The sequence below is a fragment of the Osmia lignaria genome, chromosome 5 (genome assembly GCF_051020975.1).
Source record: "Osmia lignaria lignaria isolate PbOS001 chromosome 5, iyOsmLign1, whole genome shotgun sequence".
Taxonomy (NCBI): Eukaryota; Metazoa; Arthropoda; class Insecta; order Hymenoptera; family Megachilidae; genus Osmia; species Osmia lignaria.
The window spans coordinates 5,155,826-5,178,458 of NC_135036.1; the positions used below are offsets into that span (position 1 = coordinate 5,155,826).

Consider the following 22,633-nt stretch of genomic DNA (forward strand, 5'->3'; position numbering starts at 1 on the left):
CGAATAAAACCTTTCGATTCTATTTACCAAGGTTCCTCCTGGCATTCCCGCGCATGCATGCTTCACGTCCAACATTCTTTTTCTTTACACCGTTCTGGAGTGGTTAATTCATTTGCCCGCCTCGACGTCCAACGGTTCTGCAGCGTAACAACTTCTTTGGCTGAATGCAAATCTCAGCCCGACGACTAATGAATTATTTAAGCGATCTTTCTCGCGTTTCTTGCGACGCATCGCCCCTGTATCTATACACCGTCTCACGACGAAAGACCGGCAAATTTACACTTCCCTCGTTGGCCAACTTCTTTTGATGATATATGTCCGAGGAGAACGCTTGAATCGCGGTTTACACTGTTTAATCCCTTTTAATCTTTCACGCTTTTCAAACCGCCAATTGATTACATTTCTTAAAGTTATCATTGAATCAACTCTGTTTCAAAGAAAAATTTCTTATTATTTCAATTAACGTTAAAACGATTCGAAATTTCTTTTCAAAATTAAATGAAACTCTAAGGATAAATTAAAAGGTTTTGAAAAACAGAGATAAGGATAAATTTTCCTCTGGTTGTTCGTTTCAATTCAGAATAAATTTACTTGACTGATTTTTCCGAGAACAGAAATGCAGTGGGTGATCAAATTATTAGAGCCACGGTTTTTCGTGTTTGTGTAGAAATAGAGCCACAATTTTATGGTTTTACATTGCGTAACTTTTAATCAATAATTCTCAAAAAAATACTTATAATTTTGCTGCAATTACTACCTCAATTCTTTTCGGCATACTTTCGATGCATTTTAAGCAATTCATTTTGATTGCTTCATTTCTAGCCCATACTTCTATCAAACGTTCAATCAATTGACAATTATTACTAATAATAAATATTTCCACAAATTTTTGATGGGGTTGAAGTCCGAAGAATTTCTAGGCCAATCAAGAACTCACTTTTTTCAGCTGTGTATCATAATTTTGCAAGTATCAATACATCATTAAAAAAATAACAAAAACCCCGTTTAACTCGGTTTTCATTTAATTAATGATATTTCTGTAAAATCATCAATTTATGCGGGTGGCTCTAATAATTTGATCACCCACAGTATTTTCGTGCTTCGTCCGGTTTGATTGTGCCGCGACAAATTTGTTGCAAAAATGTTTGAAATTGAAGGAACGGCCTTTGAAAACCTCTCGATTGCGTTGCTTTTCACATCGGCGAAGGTTGCTTTAGGGTTTCTTTCGGTTCGCCTTTGAAACGGTCACAATAAGCACCATGTGCACCAAAGGAATCAATAACTCGACTTGAAAGATCCAGGCTGGCGTGTTTTCAAGAAACGGTGTTCCTCGTAGAAATCAAATTTTCCGCCCTCCACTGTACCGAATCATACCTCTTCCTCGAATTTTACTACCACATTGTGAAACAAAACGTACACTAATGCCCATTTATCAGGATACTCGAAACTTTCCTTGATTATGTAACAACTTGCTTCATGTTATTTCTGTTTCTTTGCGATGCTTCTTCGTAATTCCATGAGCAATATTCAGCTTTCGTTGCTCTTTTAAATAAACGCAATTTACTTTCACGAACAACTTTAACCCTCGAGGTTTCGAAATTGATATCTGCTTTAAAACCACGCTTCATCGAGATCAGGAGTAACGTAAACAAACGATATTGCAGAGTCGAAGAGAAAATATCAATTTCTGCTCGCAAATCTGCTGCTCCGATTAAAATTGATAATGAAAAGAAAAAAAAAGAGGAATTGAAACTCGGTTAAACGTGGTTGCCGTAAAATAACATTTTCCCTTATGAAAGAAATGAAAGAGCGAGGGAAAAGGGAATTTAAATGGCTGTACTGCGAAAATCTGTATGCTTACCTGGAAGGTGGGGAATTAATTGTGACTTTTTTCTTTCCATTTTGTACAGTTGCCATGGAATTGAGAACCGACATGCCGCGAAACACGAAAAGCGCCCGTCACAGAAGCTCGAAACCTCCTGGCCGTTTTCCTTGTAAGTCCAACAAAATTACTTTGAAAGTTGCTTGCTCGCCCGGTTTTCTCGAGCCAAGTAGCAGCTCGGCATCGTTTCGTTGCAAGGCTTAATTGTTGAATGAAATTATTGAGCCAGGCACGGTGAGATTCTCCGTGGGACATCGGTGGCCCATTGAACGCTTCGAAACGCATTGCTTCTATGCAACTTGGCGCAAAATGTCGGGTTTTAAGGTAATCGATCTCCGAATGCGATTCTCTGCTAATTTTTATTCAGAGGGATGGAAAATATGAGATCGATTGCAGCATTTTTTAATATTTTTTAAATCATCTAATCCTTCTTGAAACACGAATTGCCATTTTTTTTTTTAAATGAAATAATTTATTAAAAATATTTTTAAATAATTTAAAATTGATTCATCGTAACAAAGAATTTTTCTCTTCTTTCTTTTTTCTGTCTTCGAGAAACGATAAAATTTCGAATGACACGCGTGACCGATCTTCCAATAGAGTGTGTCTCTTGCATATCCTCCGGTTGACGCCATTTTTACGGTCAATATTTCCCCGCGACTAGATGTCACCCTTTACTTGGCCACCCTCGCACCCCTTCCAGCTTGTGCCACCCACCGCGCGATAGCGCCACTGGCATCTTTCCAATTTCCACGAGACTGCCTCTTTGTTCGTCACATTCTATCGTTCCTTTCTTGCTCCCGTTTCGGGTTCAAGCTAAATTTATTCATCGTCGACATTTTCACTGGCACAGAAACGTTCCGGGTTTGATGCACGGAATTCCACGTAGATTGATGGAAAGTAAAAGTACCCTAACGGGGTCAGTACCGGGACAGAATGACTCGTTACCATGAGAAACATTGAATCGGTAACGCGTCCTTCGTTACGTAATTTCGGGGGAGGAATTTTAGACATAGTTTCGTCAATTTTTCAATTTCAAGTATTACATTCGATTTTTGTGGGATTTGGATTTATTGGAAATGATTTGAGTCTTGTTAAGTGTTAGGCTAATGACAGCAATTTTCGAAAATTTCAAGCAGCTAAATTAATATTTTTATAAAGCAATTATTGACCCCTTTATAATAGTTCACTCTTTTCGTAAAAAAATAGGAAATATAATAAATGTGTTTCTTAGCTTTTGGACGGCGGACCATGGAGAGAGCCCCAATTTGGCGAGTTATAGATTATTATATTTTATTATTTAACTCTTGAATAGTGGAGCCTGGGTCAATCCTGACCCACATTTACAAAATAAATAATAATTTTGAAAGAAAAGAAAAAAGATTGTGGCTCTCTCCATGGTCCGTCGTCCGAGGGTTAAGAAACGCATTATATTATATTCCTTGCGTTTTAAAGAAAAGAGCTAACCATTGCGCTCTACTTCTTCAGAAATATATTTTTTTTAAATATCAGGAATTTAAAGCTGAATTAAATTATTTTCTATATTTGACATATTTCAGAAATTAAACTTTCTTTAATTATAATTGAAAGAATTAGACAATTACACCTTAATTACATTATTAACAACGAATTTAACATTTGAAAATTCAGGACGATCAATAAGCAAGCTTTTAATATCATATTTTTTTATATTCTTCTATATTATAAATTATGAATAAAATGCTGTGAATGAACATTCCTCGAGAGTATTCGTTACGTAACAAAAAATCTGCTTGAGATTGTGGCTCGAATGAGCTTTTGATGAGGTGGGTGTAGATAATCTTTCACGGGATTTTTTTTTTTACTATCCAAGGTAACTGCTTCCGGTATATTTGCTCCTGGCGGTCTGATTTGAACGACGTCGTAGACTTTTTATGGAAAATTTTACGAGAGATATCACCACCCTCGCATTTGATGCCGATTCTTGGTTCAATGAAAAAAATCATTATGCTTTTAATGAGTAGGCTTTAAATACTAATCAATAGCTCCAGGTGTATTTAATCTTTCTCTTTATTTTCTTAGCAACCACATAATTTCTAATTATTTTTCAAATAACTTATCCTCCTGTCATCATTGCATCCAATTCGCATAGATGCATAAATGTTACGCAAAGAAACAAGTATCTCTTACGAAATTGATGATGTAACAGAGACTATTGAAGGAATTCCGCATTTAGAAAATTAAAACTATCACTAATACTTTTAAGAAGCATTTGCAAGTAAAATTTCTTCAAGGAAATCTTCAATTTCCATAATTCTCATTGTTATTTATCTATTTTATATTTTCTACTTTCTATCTACTCTCCCTTAATTTCATTAACGTTTCAATATTCTAATTTGCAATTTTTCAAACGTTAATTTTCCAATTCCAATAATATCATCAATACAATTACAAAGTGCTTGGCAAAATGAAATTTCTTTAAGTGCCGCTTCAAAAAAATTGGATCCATAGTAATTCTACCATAAATTCAGTGCTTCGAGTTCGACCATTTCGAATTGTATCATTCCAAGAAGCAGGTGTCCTTTTTTCTTCCCTCGCGTTCAAAGCTCACTGATAATTGCCAGTTCTCGATACATTGCTCCATAGGTCGCTCGGAAATGCCACCAGCATTGTTCCCTAAATACACACTCGAGCCTGGGGTTTTAATCGAGCGAGAAGTCAAGGATCCAGCTCGCCGGATAAATTTTGATAGTCCTTGAATTATCGTGGGCGTGCTTGACCTTAACATTGATTGGTCGATATCTTAAAATAGCGACAGCCGGCTATCTGATAACGGGGTTTATTTATAAATCTGACTCAATACTTTCGCGGTGTTACACTTGTAACGCCCTGGAACGATTACTGTAACTGGTTGATCGCTATGAAAGTTCATCGGTTAAGGGGACATTCTCGTCTAAAGACACGGAATAGCTAAACTATAGCTAGTCCTATATGGTGCTGGAACGGTTAATTAAAGGTAAATCATGGAAACAGTGTCTAATTTTGATGAAACAAACATGAGAATGCAAAATAAAACTTTAAATGCGGTTTTCTCGACACGCAAATTTTATGGACGGTGGTCATGCTTGCAGAAAAACTTATGAACCGATTCGAAAAATTCTCTTATTCTTTTCGTTATTGAATTGTCCATAGCACGTACCAGAATGGTGAATTTTGGAACATTTGTTTTTTTGTTATTAACACTTTTATGCATGAAATTCACGGTACTTTTAGTTTTTATATAAAACACTGCCATTTTGTTTTTTATCTCAAAATGGTTCATACCATAATTGTTGATAGGGTAACATATGTAGTAGTTGATCCCTATATAATAAATTGATCCTTTTTCTAAATAAATAAAAAATATAATATAATGGGTTTCTGAATCCTCGGACGGCGGACCATGGAGAGAGCTGCAATTCTAATTTAATTTAGCATTTCGTCATTTTTATTTTCTAAATTCCACACTGTTCCTTTAAAAATTATTTTTCTAATGCAAGAAACTCTTATTTAAGAATTATATATTAAATCATGATGGCCACCGTTTTCACCCTGTGTTTGGTAAGCAATGCAGTATTCGTCATTTACAAGAGTTATCACCACAAGGACCATAAGAAAAAAATGTTTTTATATACTCAAATAGTGTACAAATAAGGGATAAAAGGTCCTTTTACAATTTGTTGTATTAAGAAAAAAAATTCGTAAAGTGATTTGATGAGAAAGTCCCATTAACGAAGAGATAGAATGACATTTTTTTCCAAATTACTAAGCACGATTATTTCTACTGTGTCAATTTTTTAGGATTTATATTAACTCTGCTTCTTCAGCTATAATTTGCAGTATAGAAAAATGTTTAATAATGAGATATTCGGCACAGACACGAAGCAATGAAATTTTCGTAGAATCTATATCATAGGAAATATTAAACAATCCTAAAATATTTTTCCATTTCCGTTGGCTAATAATTGCACCCACACAGTACACTTGATCCGTCGATCAAAATTCACCCCAATTTCGTTCACTATTTCCTCGTTGTTCGCGTAATCGAGTCGGCCAGCTGGGTGCAGTACATTTCTATTGATTTATCGATTTGTCTGCCGAGCATAGTGAGAAATAAGAAAGGGAAAAGAGGGAAAACAAACAAACGACGGGAACTTGTATCAGATAATTTGTTCCATCTTCGATCAATTGTGCATTTTCCATGCAAATACATACTTGTCCTTGGAAAATCACTGTATTCGCGATGAATGGGTTCGATCGAGAAACGTGGTTGCTGGTTGATGTAATTGGAGCAAGAAAAGTCGATGGTTCTTGTTGTCTTTTCTTTGTCTCCTTTGTTATTCAAGTCAATGGAGCCGAGAGGGTACTTGATAGTAGACAAAGAAAATTCTGCTCGACCAGACTCAATCGACATTCTGAATATTTCCCGGTAAATATCTCATTCTTTAATGGTCACTCTCGATTTCAAGGGATATTGTGTAATTGCAGATGGGAAGCTTTATTGATAGAAGAAACTCGATAGCATTGCACGACAGCTGATTTGAAATTATTTCATATTTCGTACAACATTTTATAATGAAAAATTTTTGCTAATTAACCTCGAACAAAGAAATTTGGGCCAAACTTACAAAAAATTACACGGTTAAACATATAATTTTTAAAAGGAACGCTGTAAAATTTTAAAAATAGAAATAATATAAAGTATAAAATTAAATTAAAATTGGGCCTTTCTCCATGGTCCGCCGTTTTAAAGTTTTCTCCATGGTCCACTGTCTTGGGGGGGTTTCTCCATGGTCCGCCGTTCGGGAGTTGAAATAAATAAAAAGAAGAGGGGAATTTCGTAGAATCGAATGAAAGCCGAGAGCCTTAACAAATTTCCCAAGATATTAACTTAATTGAAAAGCGAAGAAATTCGAATGGGGTGGCATTTATCAGCAAGGACCTCGACCTTCCGCCATCGATGACGGTTCTGCCATCTTTTCGTCCCGCTGTCGAAAAGGGAGCACGCGTGGGAAAGAAGGGCACGAAAGGAAAATCGAGGCTCGTAACATGGACAGAGTGTGCGCAGTCGCGTAACCCGTTCGATGTCGTCGGGGCGCACAACAGTCATCGTGGAGAGCGACGAGTTTTCGCCGCGTGTATAGAATCAGGATCGTCCGTGTACGAAAATCGCATCGATTAGTGTTCGATACACCTGGAACAAAGTGATCGATCGAGACAGCGAATCCGACTACCCACGAGGAAGAAACTTCCATGGCTGTCAGGAAGGCTACGAAGGAAGAGGAAATCGTGGAACGTCGAGAGTAACCGTTTCGCCGGGTGACAATTCTCGAGACATGAAGCGGAAACGCGCGAAAACTGTCTCCATTTCGATCCCGCAACTTTCCCTCGGGTATCGTCGTTGAGTTTCGTCCCGACTTCCGGGAACAACGTGCCTCCACTTTCGAGTACTCCCGCTTCCGATCGATCCTCCTAGTATGACCTTCGAGTCACGTGTGAACCGTGCCGACACGCAAGTCACCGATACTCTCAGCTTCGAATCGCTACGCCGACTGGATGGGCATCGATCACGGGGCAACTTTTCGACGCCGTGACGCGGGGATTTCACCTTCCGGTCCCCGAGCTGAACGCGACACTGCCACGGGAGACGGGATCGATACGCGCGCCGGGAACGTCGGGAACGTCGGGAAGAGGAGAAAGGAACCGTGCCTCGACTGCTGATATTCGTTCCTCCTCCGCTTCGATGATCGATGACGATAGTGACTGGTCAGAGCCAGAGATGACGGACTGTGGGAAAATTCAACGAGAAGGACCGTGGTTTTATAAAAATCAGAAGGGTGGAAAGGATTGTCGATAAATATCAAGAAATTGTTGATCGAACGATCGAGATATGGTTGTCAATATCAGTGTTCCAACGACGTTGATTCTTAAGTCAATGTGAACTGTGATTACTGGTCCCATCGACGGAGTTAGTGTTCGTTGAAAAACTGGACTTTACACTAAGGTGAAACCGTGACCCGTATTTCGTCGTCAATGCTAACGGTGTTATCTGAATCTTGTTAACTCTTGACGAGTGTCACGGATATAAAACAGCCATCCATCGGGGGAACTATTTTTATCAACAGACGTATAGTGAACTGTGATCGCTTTTAATAATAGACGCATATTATTCAAGATACTTGGAAAGGAATATCAATCAACGACACCAGTGTTCTTAATCTCGTTAACCTTCGTTCCGCTCGATCCCGTCGATACCTCCGTTACCACGATCGTTCAATTTGCAAAAGCGATCCGAGTGATAAGCGGCAAGGTACGTCGGAAATGTCGAGAAACGCAGAGCTTAACCGTGCTTTTTTCTACCAGCAGGCTTTTCTATTTACTTAGTCGAAGGATATAGATCCAGATCGATATCGATCGTATGAATTCGAACGTCCATCAAGCGCGATACCGTCCATGGACGAGGGAGGAAAATTGACCATGCTGATGGTTGGCTTCCTCGGCAAGGTCCGCGAGGAATGTCAGAGGCTCATTTCAACGCGCATGCCTAGCACCTTGACTGGCAACCGAGGGACGCCTATACCTTGGCCGACGTCGCGAGACGTTAGGACGGGACAGGGGTGCGCGCGGGTGGCGAACGGACGCGGGTACCAACGTGTCGCCGTGTGCTGGCAATAAGGTAGCCGCGATAAACAGCCTTGGTCCCTGTCACTCGCGGTTGAACGTCGAAACGCGGACGACGTAGCGAAGTGAAGTGGCCAAGGGAAAAGAAAGTTGATGAATTATAAAAATCAATGGCTGTGTCGTTACATCGTCCGAGCTTAACGATTAGAAGTCTCCCGACGAGGAAGACGTGAAGAGGAAGAGAGAGAAATATTTTTGCTATATCCTTTCTAGCGTCCGAGATACACGTGCTCGTCCATTCTGTCTCGAATCCATCCAGATAGAGACTGAGTCCAGTTACTAATTCGAAGAATTCAGGGATTTTGTATGTGACTGGAAGGGATCCTCGAGAGAACTGGATCAACGTCCAATCGATCAATCAATTCGAGCAGGTGAAGGAGTTGCTCAAACATGTCGTTCCGTCATATATTGAGGAAGTGCATCGACAAGACCCTAGAGATAATTGGCCACGCTTTGAAGAGGTGAAATAGGATGCGGAGGAGCAGCAGGTGATCATTTGGATATTGGCCTCGAGAGAAAAGTGGTGGAAGAGGGGAGGATATCGTTGGATAGAATGACCAAGTACGGTTTGGCAAGGTTGGCCCTCTGGAGGCCACGACGATCGGTCAACTCTCAGCCGCCGGCTAATCATCAGGAGAACAACCCTCTGATGTACGCTGATAACAGCTTGTTGTTGTATGTTGTTTGAGAACGAACACTGTTGCGCAAAATCGCTGCTGGCTTTACTATGGTGAACGGCCCTTGTGCTTTTCGTGTTCACCGATTATCACGGATATCCAGTTGTATAATATCAGTTGGTTCTTTAATAAACCAGCCCACCGATATTTCGGTTTTTCGTTGTCGCTTGATTCTGCTTGCACTACCCGCACCAGAGCTCGACGAAATTCGAAAGGATGAAAGTCGCTGTTTCTTCGGGGAAAATTGGGGAGATTATTGGTATTTGTATTCGGGAAATCGAGGAAATGAATTTGGACAGGTTTTTTATTTCAATCAATTGGAAATGAGGGGATGAGGAAATTTGGGAAATTAGGGAAGCAGGGAAACTTGGAAAAGTGAGGAAATTGGCAAAATTAAAAATTAAGAAAGGGGAGACCTGGGGAAATTAGGAAAATTGGAAGAATTGAAATGGGGGCATTAAGAGACATTGAAAATTAGGAAAACGAGGAAAGTCAGAAAAATGATGAAATGGAGAAAATTTTAAATTAGAAAAGGGGGAACTGGTGAAAATCGTAATTGGAAGCTTGGGAAAATGGGGAAAACCAGGAAAATTAAAAACTGGTGAAAAAGGAAATTAAAAATTAGGAAAATTGGGAAACCTGAGAAGTTCGGGAAATGGAAAATATTAAAATTGGAAAATGAGGAAATCTGGGAAATTGGGAAAGCTGGGAAACTTGGAAAAATGAGGAAATTGGCAAAATTAAAAATTAGGAAAACGGGGAAACTCAGAAAAATGAAGAAATGGAGAAAATTAAAAATTAGAAAAGGAAAAAATTGAAATTGGAAATTTGAGAAACTGGGGAAAACCAGGAAAATTAAAAATTAGTGAAAAAGGAAATTAAAAATTAGGAAAATTGGGGTAAATTTGAAGCAAGACTGAAGAATTAAAAATCCTTTTGTGTATTTAACTTATCATTTATTTAGAAGCAACCAATCCAAATACATCAAATTGTTCTTCGAATTTCTTCTAATTAAGAATCACTTACAGCGGCCGAAATTTTGTTTCGTTCAGCTCTGTTACCTCTGAAAACATCCCTCTGTCCCCATTATATACGTACACGTACCTAATTGCGCTTTGTTTGTCGCTTTGTCTGTGTGCAGCGTTGAGAAACGCCGGGAAATCTGGGGAAAAACGATGGGGCACATTAACGATCACGCATGTAACGATGTACCAACGATGGTATATCCCTCAAAAACCACCACACCAATTAAATTTTGGTATTTGAAGGCACCCCAACGTGGTAGGAATGGGGATAATAAAGAAATTCTTTGTTTTATAACACATTGGAAAATTGCAAGTTGGTTCGATTCGGTAAATAATCTATAAATTTGCGAACACTGTAAGGCGGATGTACACACCTGTGGGATAATTGAGCTTTAGTCGAAGACCTCGGTCATCGAAGGACGTTTTCATGACTCATTTTTTTCATTTATACGTCTCTTGTGGATGATGGACGTAGGTATATATTTAGTATAATCGTGGAAAGGTTCCTTCTGTTCTTTCCTACCATATTATTCAAGTTTCATTCTCTTACAATTTGTCTATATCCATTTATCATTGAAGTGCGTCTAAAGCGGAAATATGACATTGGAAAATTGCAACAAGAAATCATCAGTACACCGAAATTAATTTTTACTCCCTACCAGCTTTCAATTAATCTTGATTTTCTTTTCTTTACAAATTAACATAAGTGAACATATGACATTGGAAAATTTCAACAAAAAATCATTAGTATACCAAAATTAATTTTTACTAACAGCTTTCAATTAATCTTGACTTTTTTTTCTTTACAAATTAACATAAGTAGACATATGAAATTGAACAAAAAATCATTAGTATACCAAAATTAATTTTTACTAACAGCTTTCAATTAATCTTGATTTTTTTTCTTTACAAATTAACATAAGTAGACATATAACATTGAAAAGTTTCAACAAAAAATCATTAGTATACCAAAATTAATTTTTACTAACAGCTTTCAATTAATCTTGACTTTTTTTTCTTTACAAATTAACATAAGTAGACATATGAAATTGAACAAAAAATCATTAGTATACCAAAATTAATTTTTACTAACAGCTTTCAATTAATCTTGACTTTTTTTTCTTTACAAATTAACATAAGTGAACATATGACATTGCAAAATTTCAACAAAAAATCATTATTATATGAAAAATTAATTTTTGTTCCTTACCAACATGAAATAAAATTTTAATATTTCAGAGATTATGTAATAAAAATTTGGTTCATGTACAAGGTTTAATCTGAATACATGAATATAAAGTATTAATAAGAAATGAAAATCATGCATTCCAATAAATTACAAACGAAATAGTTCGTTAAAAAGTCCACAAAAATGAAATGTTCTGCATAATACATGAAGAGGAAAAATGGAAAAGAAATCAAAAACATCGATCAGGGAACAATTGCAGTAGGCTAAGTGACCAGCTGATATGAATCACTATTTATACGCTTCACGCCATGCTATAGACGGTGTTCACAAAGTTCCATGGAAAGTGCATGATTAATCGAGTAACTGACCTTTGCGGTTACATTAACACTGCGTATAGTTCCAGCAAATCTATTGGTTTTCAAAGTTACGTAAACGGAAATAGAGACGCTTACTGGACAGATTTATCTTCTATTTTTATTCACCACATATTTTTTTATGACATTGGAAAGGTAATATTTATAAAAACACTTTAATAATATTAATTATTAATGCAATTAATTATTATCAATCATTAGACTGATATAGTAATTACCAGGAGGGGCGAAAATAGCAATCAAATGTTGGAGAATATCTTAAAGGATTGGCAGGGATTTAGGGTTTAATTAATTAAGATTAGGGCCGTATTTTACAAAAGGGACCCCCGGTAAACATTTAAGTCCCAGTCCCGTACTAAATACTACTGATTAACACCTAATATTTAGTTTCCTCGAACTGCAATTCACAAGATAATTTCATAGAAAAATTATATACACTTTGCTTCCCACAGTGTTGTGTCAATCCAAGTTCTTATGTCACGCGATTCATAATTAAAGCTTCTTTTCGCTCGCTTCGGCGTGCTCTATAATATGCCTTAGCGCTTTCAACAGGAAGAAGTTCAGCGAAGGAATTTTGTAATTGCGCTCGTTCGATACTTTCACACTATATTTCTGCATATTATTTACTTTCGTTACTTTTGGAATTTTATTTACACGATATCACATATAATAGTGTATTTTGATGCTTTAACTCTCGGACGGTGGACCAGGAAGAAAGCCACAAAACGGCGGACCATGGAGGGAGACCCAATTCTCCCAATATGTGAAACACTTTCATTTAACCCTTTGAATTCGATTTGTTTTCAATGTTGTTGCTGGTCAACTTGTATTTATTTTAAATCAAATTAAGTAAATTAATGTACAACGGTAAATTTTCATGTTTCTTATAAAAAAAAAATTTGTATTGTCATCTCTAGCACGACATACTAGTTCAAAGGGTTGAAAATGATACATTTAACTTTAGGTTAATACCCTCGTATACCTTTTGTAAGTTTGGCTCACAATTGACCCAGGTTCAAAGGTTAATCACAATTCGATCAATTTTTGTATTTAATTATTTATACAATTAATAGGAAATTTTCTTTGACGTATATATACGTCAGTTAAATCAGTAAGTCTAATTCTTTGAAAGGACAAATCCCCCCCCCCCCCCCCATATATCTCTAGCGACCCGCGTGTCAGGGTTTCCTCGTCTGTTTGTTCGACTTTGCCCTTTTTCCTGGTTTGTGTGTCGCGGGTTCGCGACCGTGCTATGCTTTCGTCCGTATTGATCTGGTTTTGCCCCGCATTCCACAACCCCCACCCCACTCTCTGCACCTTCCAACCCCCCTGGCAAATACGTGTATGCATACCTGTACGATCAGCCATCCCTGCCATTTTAATAATTTCCACGAGTTTGGAAAAATGCTGATCGAAAAACGGTTGCGGTGAAACGTCTGTGATTGATGGGATGTTGCGGCCTGATGCTTTCAAGATTAATGATTTCATTATTATTCTTCTTTATTTTTCGCCCACGATGCTGGAAAAATCGAGCTGAATTTTCTGGCGAAAATATATCGCTATTGAATAGCTGAATATTGTTAAAATTCAAGGTTTGAAATTGAATTTTTTGGTTTTATTTCTTTTCTGTTCGCGATAATGCAGGATCAGATATTTAGGAAATTTAGAAGTTATAATTCTTGAAAATATAGAATTACAATTTTGGAAATTCAGGAGTGAAAGTTATTGAGTATTGAATCTTCATTTTTTGATCTAATTATTAGATCAGATTAATTAGATAAAAATAATCAAATAATCTAATATAATCAAAATAATCTAGATCAAATCTAATCAAAATAATTAGAATAATTAGAGAATTAGGTATTAGATAATTCTATGTTGCATTGGAATTTACTTAGAATTGAAATTAGATTTTTTGGTATTGTTGTCGAGTACTCTTTTATTTCCTTTTGTTCTTGAAAATGTAGGATTACAATTTTGGAAACTTAGAAGTGTTAGTTATTGGATATTGAATCTTTATTTTTTGATATAATTAATTAGAGAACTAAGTATTGGATAATTCTATGTGTCATTGAAATTGGAATTTTTGGTATTGTTATCGAGTACTTAGATTTTATTTCTTTTCTATTTTTGAAAATATAGAATTATAATTATGGAAATTAAGAAGTGATAGTTATTGAGTATTGAATCTTCATTTTTTGATATAATTAATTAAAGAACTAGGTGTTGTATAATTCTATGTTCCATAAAGGAAAATTCAACTTCAACAGCTTAGGCACTTCAATTAATTAGTAATCACGAATAAATATTAAATTAGCTCCTCTCACTGCTTATATGTAACACACAGAGCAGAGACTTTGAGTGAAATTAACAAAGCAATCATCTTGTACTCGCAATCAAAATTTCAATTTCCCGATCTCCAATAATTAAAGCTGTAATTAAAAAGACAATTACGCTTAGCAGCCAGTTTTATCGGAGCCAATTTCATCGCAACACGATACATGAGTTATTTCTATAAAATTCGATGATATACCTTACCAATAAAACTATGCCTTCTCTTTATCCACCTTTCGAATGAAATTTGTTTTATTTCCTAATGAACGACGAAATTTATCTGTGAATCGTGTCAAGGAGGAATTGGTGCGTGTCAAGATAGGACGAATGAGGTTTCGTAGTCGTGACTGGAAGTTCGAAAATTGATATGAAATTCGCGAAGTTCTGATAGATAGTAAGACGAAAAGAATTATTTCTGCTTTGAATTTGCACACATTCTTTTCTTTGATATGCTATGCTTCGATAATCAATTTTTTCTTTAAAGAAAATAGAGAGAAAATTTTCTATTTAACTTATCTCTCGAGAATTTTTGAAGATTGATGGAAACCTATTTTCCGAGGTGAAGAAAATTTAATTTGCTTTAAACGAGTCGAATGCGCGGGATTCTTAAAAAAATTACAATTTCATGTGGAATTTTACACAAGAATTTCTGACATTCTTATGAAATAAAATGAAGAAAACAAAAAGCACTAATTGTAACATTTTTTTGTTCAACTTTTCCAGTTAACAATTCAGCAAACGTGGAAGGAATTTTTATTTCCTCTTCTTAAAAAAGTTCATTATCTTCTTTAAATGGAGTCTATTATATTTAAAGATAACGAAACGTGAGTTTCATTGATCTCCATAGTGAAAAAAATATCAAAACGTTTATCTAAAAGTATCTTCTGCAACGTCGATAAGTTACAAGATTGCTCTGACTGGATCAAATTACTCTCCAAGCAGTCGTTCAAGGGGGTTGAAGTTTTAGAGGGTAGTTTCCACCCTCGGATACGAATCTCTGCGGTCAACAGAGAAATTCTTGGCCTTTGGTTTTCCTCGTCATTCGAACCTGAAAATTCTTGTAAATGCAAAGATTTTATAATCATTCTTCAAATATAACAAAAACTGTTTAAATGTCTACACATAATTTTATGTAGAAAAAAACTTATACAAGGTGTCCCAGGTTAAAAATAGCAAACTTTGTTACTATATTTTATAGGTCCAAATAAGAAAAAAAATGTGATATAAACATAAATTGCTCAATGCTTTATTAAAAAGTTATAAACAAAAATACGGAATTTGAAAGGAACTTTAATTATAGAAAGTTTATAAAATGAAAAATAAATTGGTGCAAAGAATTAACCCTTTGCGGACAGAGCATTCTTAAGTTTGCTTTAATTATTATTAATTTTAATTAAAGGAAGCAATAACTCTATCCTTCAAAGTATAAATATATACTTTTTATTTTTTATTTATACCATATATTTTATTTTATTTACTATGACAATTATGTTTGGACACATAAGCGTCGATCGTGCGCAAAGGGTTAATGATTCATTCACTGATGAGATGCAACAAAATATAAATGAATGGTTGCTATGGGAGAGAATTTTACTCGTTAAAAGAGTGAATACTGCATAGGGATTAAAATTTTGATACCTTTTTCTCTAATACTTCTGTTTTATTTCACTTATAGAACATCCTGACAAAGTTTGGTATTTTAACCCTGGACCACCCTGTACATAAGTTTCAAAATAAAAATCCTTAAAATAGTGAAGATATAAACGATCTTCGTGATCCAATCTCAAAAAAAAGAACGAAATCCGCCCTCTTTCACATTCGAACCCCTGTTACAAATTCGTGACCCGTGGCTTTATAGGAAGGAACTACCCTTTCTCTCCGTTTTCCCCTTTTCTCCTTGGTAAAAAGGCAGTGGAAACATGTCGTGGTTCGTATAACTTTCACCCTTTCGTGATCTCGGCTTAAGTCTTACGTGACCCGCGATATTAATCACCGCTCTCAGGGCTAAGGTCACGTATCGAGCACACCGGAAGTTGCGCTGGAGAACGGTTTCGTGCCGGTCGCGCGTATCACGCGTGTACGCGACCGTTCACGTGCTTGCGTGTCCTCTCGAACTCAGGGTCAGTTTCGGAAGCCATAGCTGCTGATTCCCTTCAGGAAGTCGAGAGTTTCAAACTTGAAACTTTAAAAGAATCAATTACTTCATAAACGATGTGTCGCAAATATTTAATTAAAATTCTCTTCTTGTCTTATTTACAAAATTTCACTCATTTTATTAGATAAGAATTTCGAACGAAATTTATTATAAAATTATAATACAAATTTGGATATTTCAAGAGGGTTAGAGATTCGAAAGGAACAGCTGTTCGAAAGAGCCACCCTTCTCTCCATGGATGGGTTCCAAGGGGATCGGTCCTGTATCAATGATGAATTCAGGGAAAGAAAGGGTGAAACGTGGGATTAAAATATTACATGATAACGTCTGCCAGACGATGTAGGGAAAATGGGGAAAGTATGTCCAAGGTAGCAACCGCAGCGACCGCTTAATTGAAAAATTGAGTCGCCAAGGGTGGAAAAAGCGTGGTGGTTATGCGATCCACTGACCCAAATCGCGCGCCACCAGATATATCCAGGTGAATAGAGCACATATCCAGATTTGCAGTAGGCAGAAGTCCAATCGATAACCTGCTGGATTTTATAGGCTCGTGTGTCGTTGTGTAAACCCACACGGTTCTCTTCCTCCCCCCCCCCCCCCCTTCCCTTCTTCCCTGTCTGTTGTCTGTAATATAAATCCTATTCTTACGTAATGGCCTCCTATCATTTCCACGAGCAAAGAATCGTTCAGTTCCACGAAGGAATACGTTAATTCGACTGGAATGGAAGGAGATCGAAAAATATTGAAGAACTTTTTTGGTCGCTCCTCTTCAGGTGGAATCTTTCCACCTCATAAAAAAACTGGGGAAAAAGACTCGTCGAGCAAAGACTCACCATTTATTGTTAAAAAATGTTTAGAATGTTATTTCTCTGATTTATAAAATTTTTGAAAGATTATTTCTTTTTGTGTGTTTTCAAGACTAGGAGTAAAGAAATGATGTTTACGTAAAGGCAGAATTGGGCATTATTTGAAATAATAAGAAATAAATTATTTACTTGCATAAATTTTTAAATGAAATAAAAACTTATTCGAATAATTAAAAATTGAATTATTAATTTGAAAATAACAGAAAGAAATGAAATTGTATTTGAAATAAAAATGTGTGTAAATGGAAAATTATTCGCTATTTAAAAATAATTTGGTTTTGAAGAAGAAAGAAAACATTGTTTCTTATTTTTAAATATTTTCATTTTCATTTTATTTGAAATAATGTTCAATCCAGCGTAAGGGCATTCTTTTCATTCAGGGTTAAGTAGTATAAGTCAACGCCTGGTCAGGTCATTGTCAAATCCCTGATAAATGCATTTTTTATAATAATTGAAATGGTATTATAATATCATTGACTGCAATAGTACCATAATTATCGTAATTAGTGTAATTAATGAAATTAATGAAATTTTATTGTTATTGTAATCAACTTTACTAAAACAGTTTCAATGCTATAGTGATTAGAAGCAAAATTATAAAATTAAATTATAATGAATTACAAAACGTTGACTTCTCCTGCTTTCTTCATAAAATATAAATGAATTTCCAATCTTCCTAGTACATGTTTCATATTTCATATTTTTTTATTCAGCTCTCTCATTTCTCTATTTTCGATATCAGTGCGTTTACGAGTGATACATTCGTAACACGACAGATATCACACTTCATATCCTACAGAAGAAAATTTTTCCAATAAGATATACATTGCGGAAGTTATTGGAGCGTCAGAAAAGCAATCCGCGAAGTTTAATTGGAAACTTTTCGCCTAATTTATTTAGCACCTCGCTATTAAGGCATGCATTATTTATTCTTGTATACTCTGTCTCTCCTTAGAGAACTCAACTTCAAATATCATTCTTGCATTATTAAACAAAGTTTCATATATTTTTAATTAAAAAAAAATCAATAGCTTATTTTCTCTATCATAAAATTTATTAATCGGATGGTAAGGCAGGAAGCTTCTTCTGCTGCCATCTGCAGAGGAATCTTATCGTTTTCATTCCAGTTGGTTATGTTTTCTTCGTCGATACTGGTTTATTAACCGAGTTGTATTCGAAACAGGGAACCGATTTCCGGGATCAGAAGCCCGTTTATCCGGTTTCGTTTGTGCGCATCGTTTCCCGGAAGTCATTCATCTTCGTCATTAAAGTAAACAATATTATCGATTTGCTCTTTTTTTGAGTGAGAATTATACACTCGATTATGCACCTTCCTGCAATTACAAAAACATACCATACGCTTGGACGATAAGGCAGGATTTCCGTAATTAATAGAGTTTTTCTTTTCCGCTAATTATCATATTCCATAAAATAATCCATTCTGAAGAAACATTCCGCCTATTTGACAGAAAAATTGATAATTATTTCCTCAAATTAATTAACAATCTTTGGGGGATATAATTAACTTTGCATGGACCAATTAAGACCCTAATTTCTGAAATATTTGTAACGTTACATCGATTCCAATTAACCACTCGGCAAATTGAAACAGGCAAATGATATTTAATTAAAATTATTTTGACATGATAATTTTCAATCGTGATAAAATAATTGCTTCAAAGGAAAAATCGTGTAAAAGGAATTTTAATGATTCGAAGGAATTCTTGATGGATGACTTAATGTCCGTTTTCTGCCTCGTCCGAGGAAACGCTAATTATCTCGTGACGAGTGAAATGAAGATATCCGTTTTACTCTAAAAAAAGGAATTAGTTCATTTGCGTACGCGTGTCATTTTTCTTCTTAAGAAAGTCAATTAGTGATATTCGAGGAGACGATATATTCCGCGTGAAACACAAGATGCTCGAACCGTTCAAGGGATCATTTAATCCTTATTAACCATTGAATAAGATGCTATTTAAGCAAATTGAGCTGCGCTTAGTGTTACTGGGAATTTTCGCAGGAATTGCTCCTTTCAATTGACCACCACTGGATGAACGAAGACTGTCCATTAAACAGTGGCCATTTTGGTGCACATAATCTCAACTAATTAATTAATGAAACAGGAACAAAATTAATATTTTTGATGTTAAAAATAGAGTAGAAAAATAAATAAATAAAAGATGAAACTTAAATCAGTATATAAAATTATTTTTCAACAAAATCACCTTAATAATTTGTCTAATTTAATATAAAAAATCTATGATCCATCAATTTAACGGGTCTGGTAGTTTTTTTATAATTCTTTTAATCTCCATCAAATTTTTCACTAAAATGTTTCATTAATACCAGCTGTTGCTGTGTTATAAATAATGATTGTTGTGTCATTCTTTCTAACGGAACCCGTAAAACGTAATTGAGAAAATTTTCAATGAAATTTCTTTTAACGCTCGCCCATTTCGCGTTAAATCGTCGACGACAGCGAAATGTTCAATCAAGAGCCATCTTGAAGTCAATTTTGTGGCAGGCAGTTTAATAAAATTCTATAATAAACTGGTCGTTAACTCAGTGCCATTTTGCGATATAAAGTAGTCGTAAAATAGTCGTGTTCAACGACCGTCGAAAAGTGAGCGTTATTCGTATTTCTTTTTCAATAGAAAGAAACCAATTCAGTGATGTTTAATGAATATCGAATAATCGCTTTCTTTCGTTCATTTTGCGTTAATTTATTCCTTTGGATGTACGAAAGAAACTATTCTGCGTGGTATTCAGCGGTATGAGTCGATAGGAAACCGAACGTGCGGCTAGGAGATAGTGGGACTGATAAAAAACTGAATTATGTCGGCGTAAATGTTTACAAACTCAAATAAAAGGAAGGAATTATGGGGAGACACGTTTGCCGAGATTGCGTGCAGGTGTATTTATTTTGAAACGTTCCAAACAGTCACATTTATTTCAAAATTTACAAAATTATTTTCAATACATTTTGGTAAACAATATGGAATGTTTATAATATAAATTAAAGTGGTGGGGTAATTTAGAAATAGGAAAGTCGAAGAAATAATTATAGAAGATAAGAAATATGAAAAATTGCAATAAACAATGGAATTTTTATATTATAAATTAAAGTGGTGTGGCAATTGAAAAACAGAATAATTGAAGAAATAATTATAGAAAGAAAGAAATATGAAAAATTGCAATAAACAATAGAACTTTCATATTATAAATTAAAGTGACATAGTAACTGAGGAATAGAAAAAATTGAAGAAATAATTTTAGAAAAAAAGCATATGAAAAATTGCAATAAACAATAAAACATTAAAGTGGCAATTAAGAAATAGAAAAATTGAAGAAATAATTATTAGAAAACAAAAATATCAAAAAGTGCAATAAACAATACAATTTTCATATTATAAATTAAAGTGGTGTAGCAATTTTGAAATAACAAAATATTGAAGAAATAACTTCAGAAAAAAAAGATGAAAAATTGCAAACAGCAATATGGAAACAAATATGTATATTCTACAGAAGTCTGCAGTATGATGGATGAATAAAGTAACGCGTTAAAAGAGACACAGATGCATCTGTATTCGTGTCGAAGAATAAAGACATTCGTTGGTCGATTCAACGATGTAAATCGAGGGGAATCGTCCTTCGACAGTTTCCGTAAGCTCGGTCCATTCGTTATCATCGCGATCGGAAATATGTCACCGGCAGCGTGATGTGTCATCAATTTATTATTTACCAAACGTCGCTAACTACGTGGTAGGCATATCGATTTCATACTATCGCATCATGAAAATTAATCATCGCCACGCACAATCGATCGTTTCGTTACATTGCCTCGAATTTCGTCTCACTTTCCGTTTCCTCGATGATTAACTCCCTAATTACTTATATTTCTGATGATCTTAGCGTATATAGATCGTTAAAGACATTAAAAATTAATTTTCCAAAATTTTATTTATTTATTTATTTGACGATTATTAACGAGCGGATACTCTTTACATTACACGAAGGTAGCACATAAATTTTATATTTTTAATTAATATATAATAGTGTATTCTGTTCACACGGTGGAATTTTTTGGAAAGAACTTTCTCCCCATTGATTTCATTGTTATTCCATCCTGCAAAAGGATTTCGAATTTCCAATGGCTCTTTCTTTTTCTAGTTGAAATTATCTCTTTATCCTTATCTTTTGAAAAAGTTTTAAGGATTATTTTCTTTTCCAATAAGAAGGGTTCACAGTGGATTACAAATGAGCCGTGGCACAAAATCGGGACGAAGATCTTTTAATCCTAAAAGGAGTATCATCATATGTCACACATATGTGGCCACGTGACCATATGTTATATATGATCCATGGATTAGTAGATTATTCAACAATTTATAGGTCACAAATGACCCCTGTTTTTCATATATCACACGTCATATGTGGCCATGTGACTGTATATCGTTCATGAACCATGTGATAATGAGTTATTAAAAAATTGGTGGGTCATAAATGACCCATGTTCCTCATATATCACACATCATATGTAGTCATGTGACTATATGTCGCCTATGATCCATGTATTAGTGGGTCATCAAAGAATTTGTGGGTCACAAACGACTCACATTTAAAAATAAAATATAATATATAAAACCATCCATGCTATTCCATAAGCAAGAAAAGAAATATCAAAACAAGCGACGCACTCAACAGGTCATATGGACACAAATTTCCTCATGGAAGAATTCAGAATGAATCACATACGACCCATATAATAAAATGAAAATAAAGATTTTTCAGTTCCCTCTATCATTTTACCAAATGGCACATATATCCTCACCATTTCGTTTATCCTAAAATTCTCAATGATTCAAAAAGGACCCAGCTTACTCTAAAAAAAAAGAAAATGTGAAATCCACGAGAGAAAATGAGAAACATCAAACTAGATGACACACGATTCACTGATCCACGTAATCATCTGATACGTCAGATCGACACAAATTTCCATATCGGGTCACATACGACCCATAGTACAAAATGAAGATAAACATTTTTCAATCTCCTCTATTGTTTCACCAAAGAAACATCACCATATGGCACACATATCCACAACGTCTCGTTTACCCAAGAATTCTCATTGTCAATGGATCACAGATGACTCACGTTTCTTAAAAAAAAAAAGAAAAAAATATAAAACCATCCAGACATCACCCACATGATCATTCGATACGTCGCATCGATACAAATTTCCACATGAAAGAATTCATAATAGACCACATACGACGAAGATCAACATTTTCCAATCTCTCCAACCAAATGGGCACACATATCATTTCATTTATCCTAATATTCTCAGTGGATCACAAAGGACCCACTTTACTCTAAAAAAGAGAAGAAAATATAAAATCGACGGGATAAAAAGAGAATCATTAAACTAGGTG

At 35.3% G+C, this 22,633-nt stretch overlaps 1 protein-coding gene across 7 annotated transcripts in view; it reads left to right on the forward strand.

The window, feature by feature from the left end:
* Ih (hyperpolarization activated cyclic nucleotide gated potassium channel Ih) overlaps positions 1-22,633 on the forward strand; it is a 158,791-nt gene that overhangs the window by 37,594 nt on the left and 98,564 nt on the right. For 5 of the 7 annotated variants that reach the window (XM_076688440.1, XM_076688442.1, XM_076688444.1 and 2 more), the window contains one exon: positions 1,911-1,994. The exons of 1 other annotated variant lie outside the window; for it this stretch is intronic. In XM_076688440.1, coding sequence (XP_076544555.1) covers positions 1,911-1,994 — 84 coding nt within the window. Of the gene's footprint in view, positions 1-1,910; positions 1,995-7,026; positions 9,233-22,633 lie in introns of those variants that run through there. One more of the 7 variants, XM_034332158.2, reaches the window with a different exon arrangement.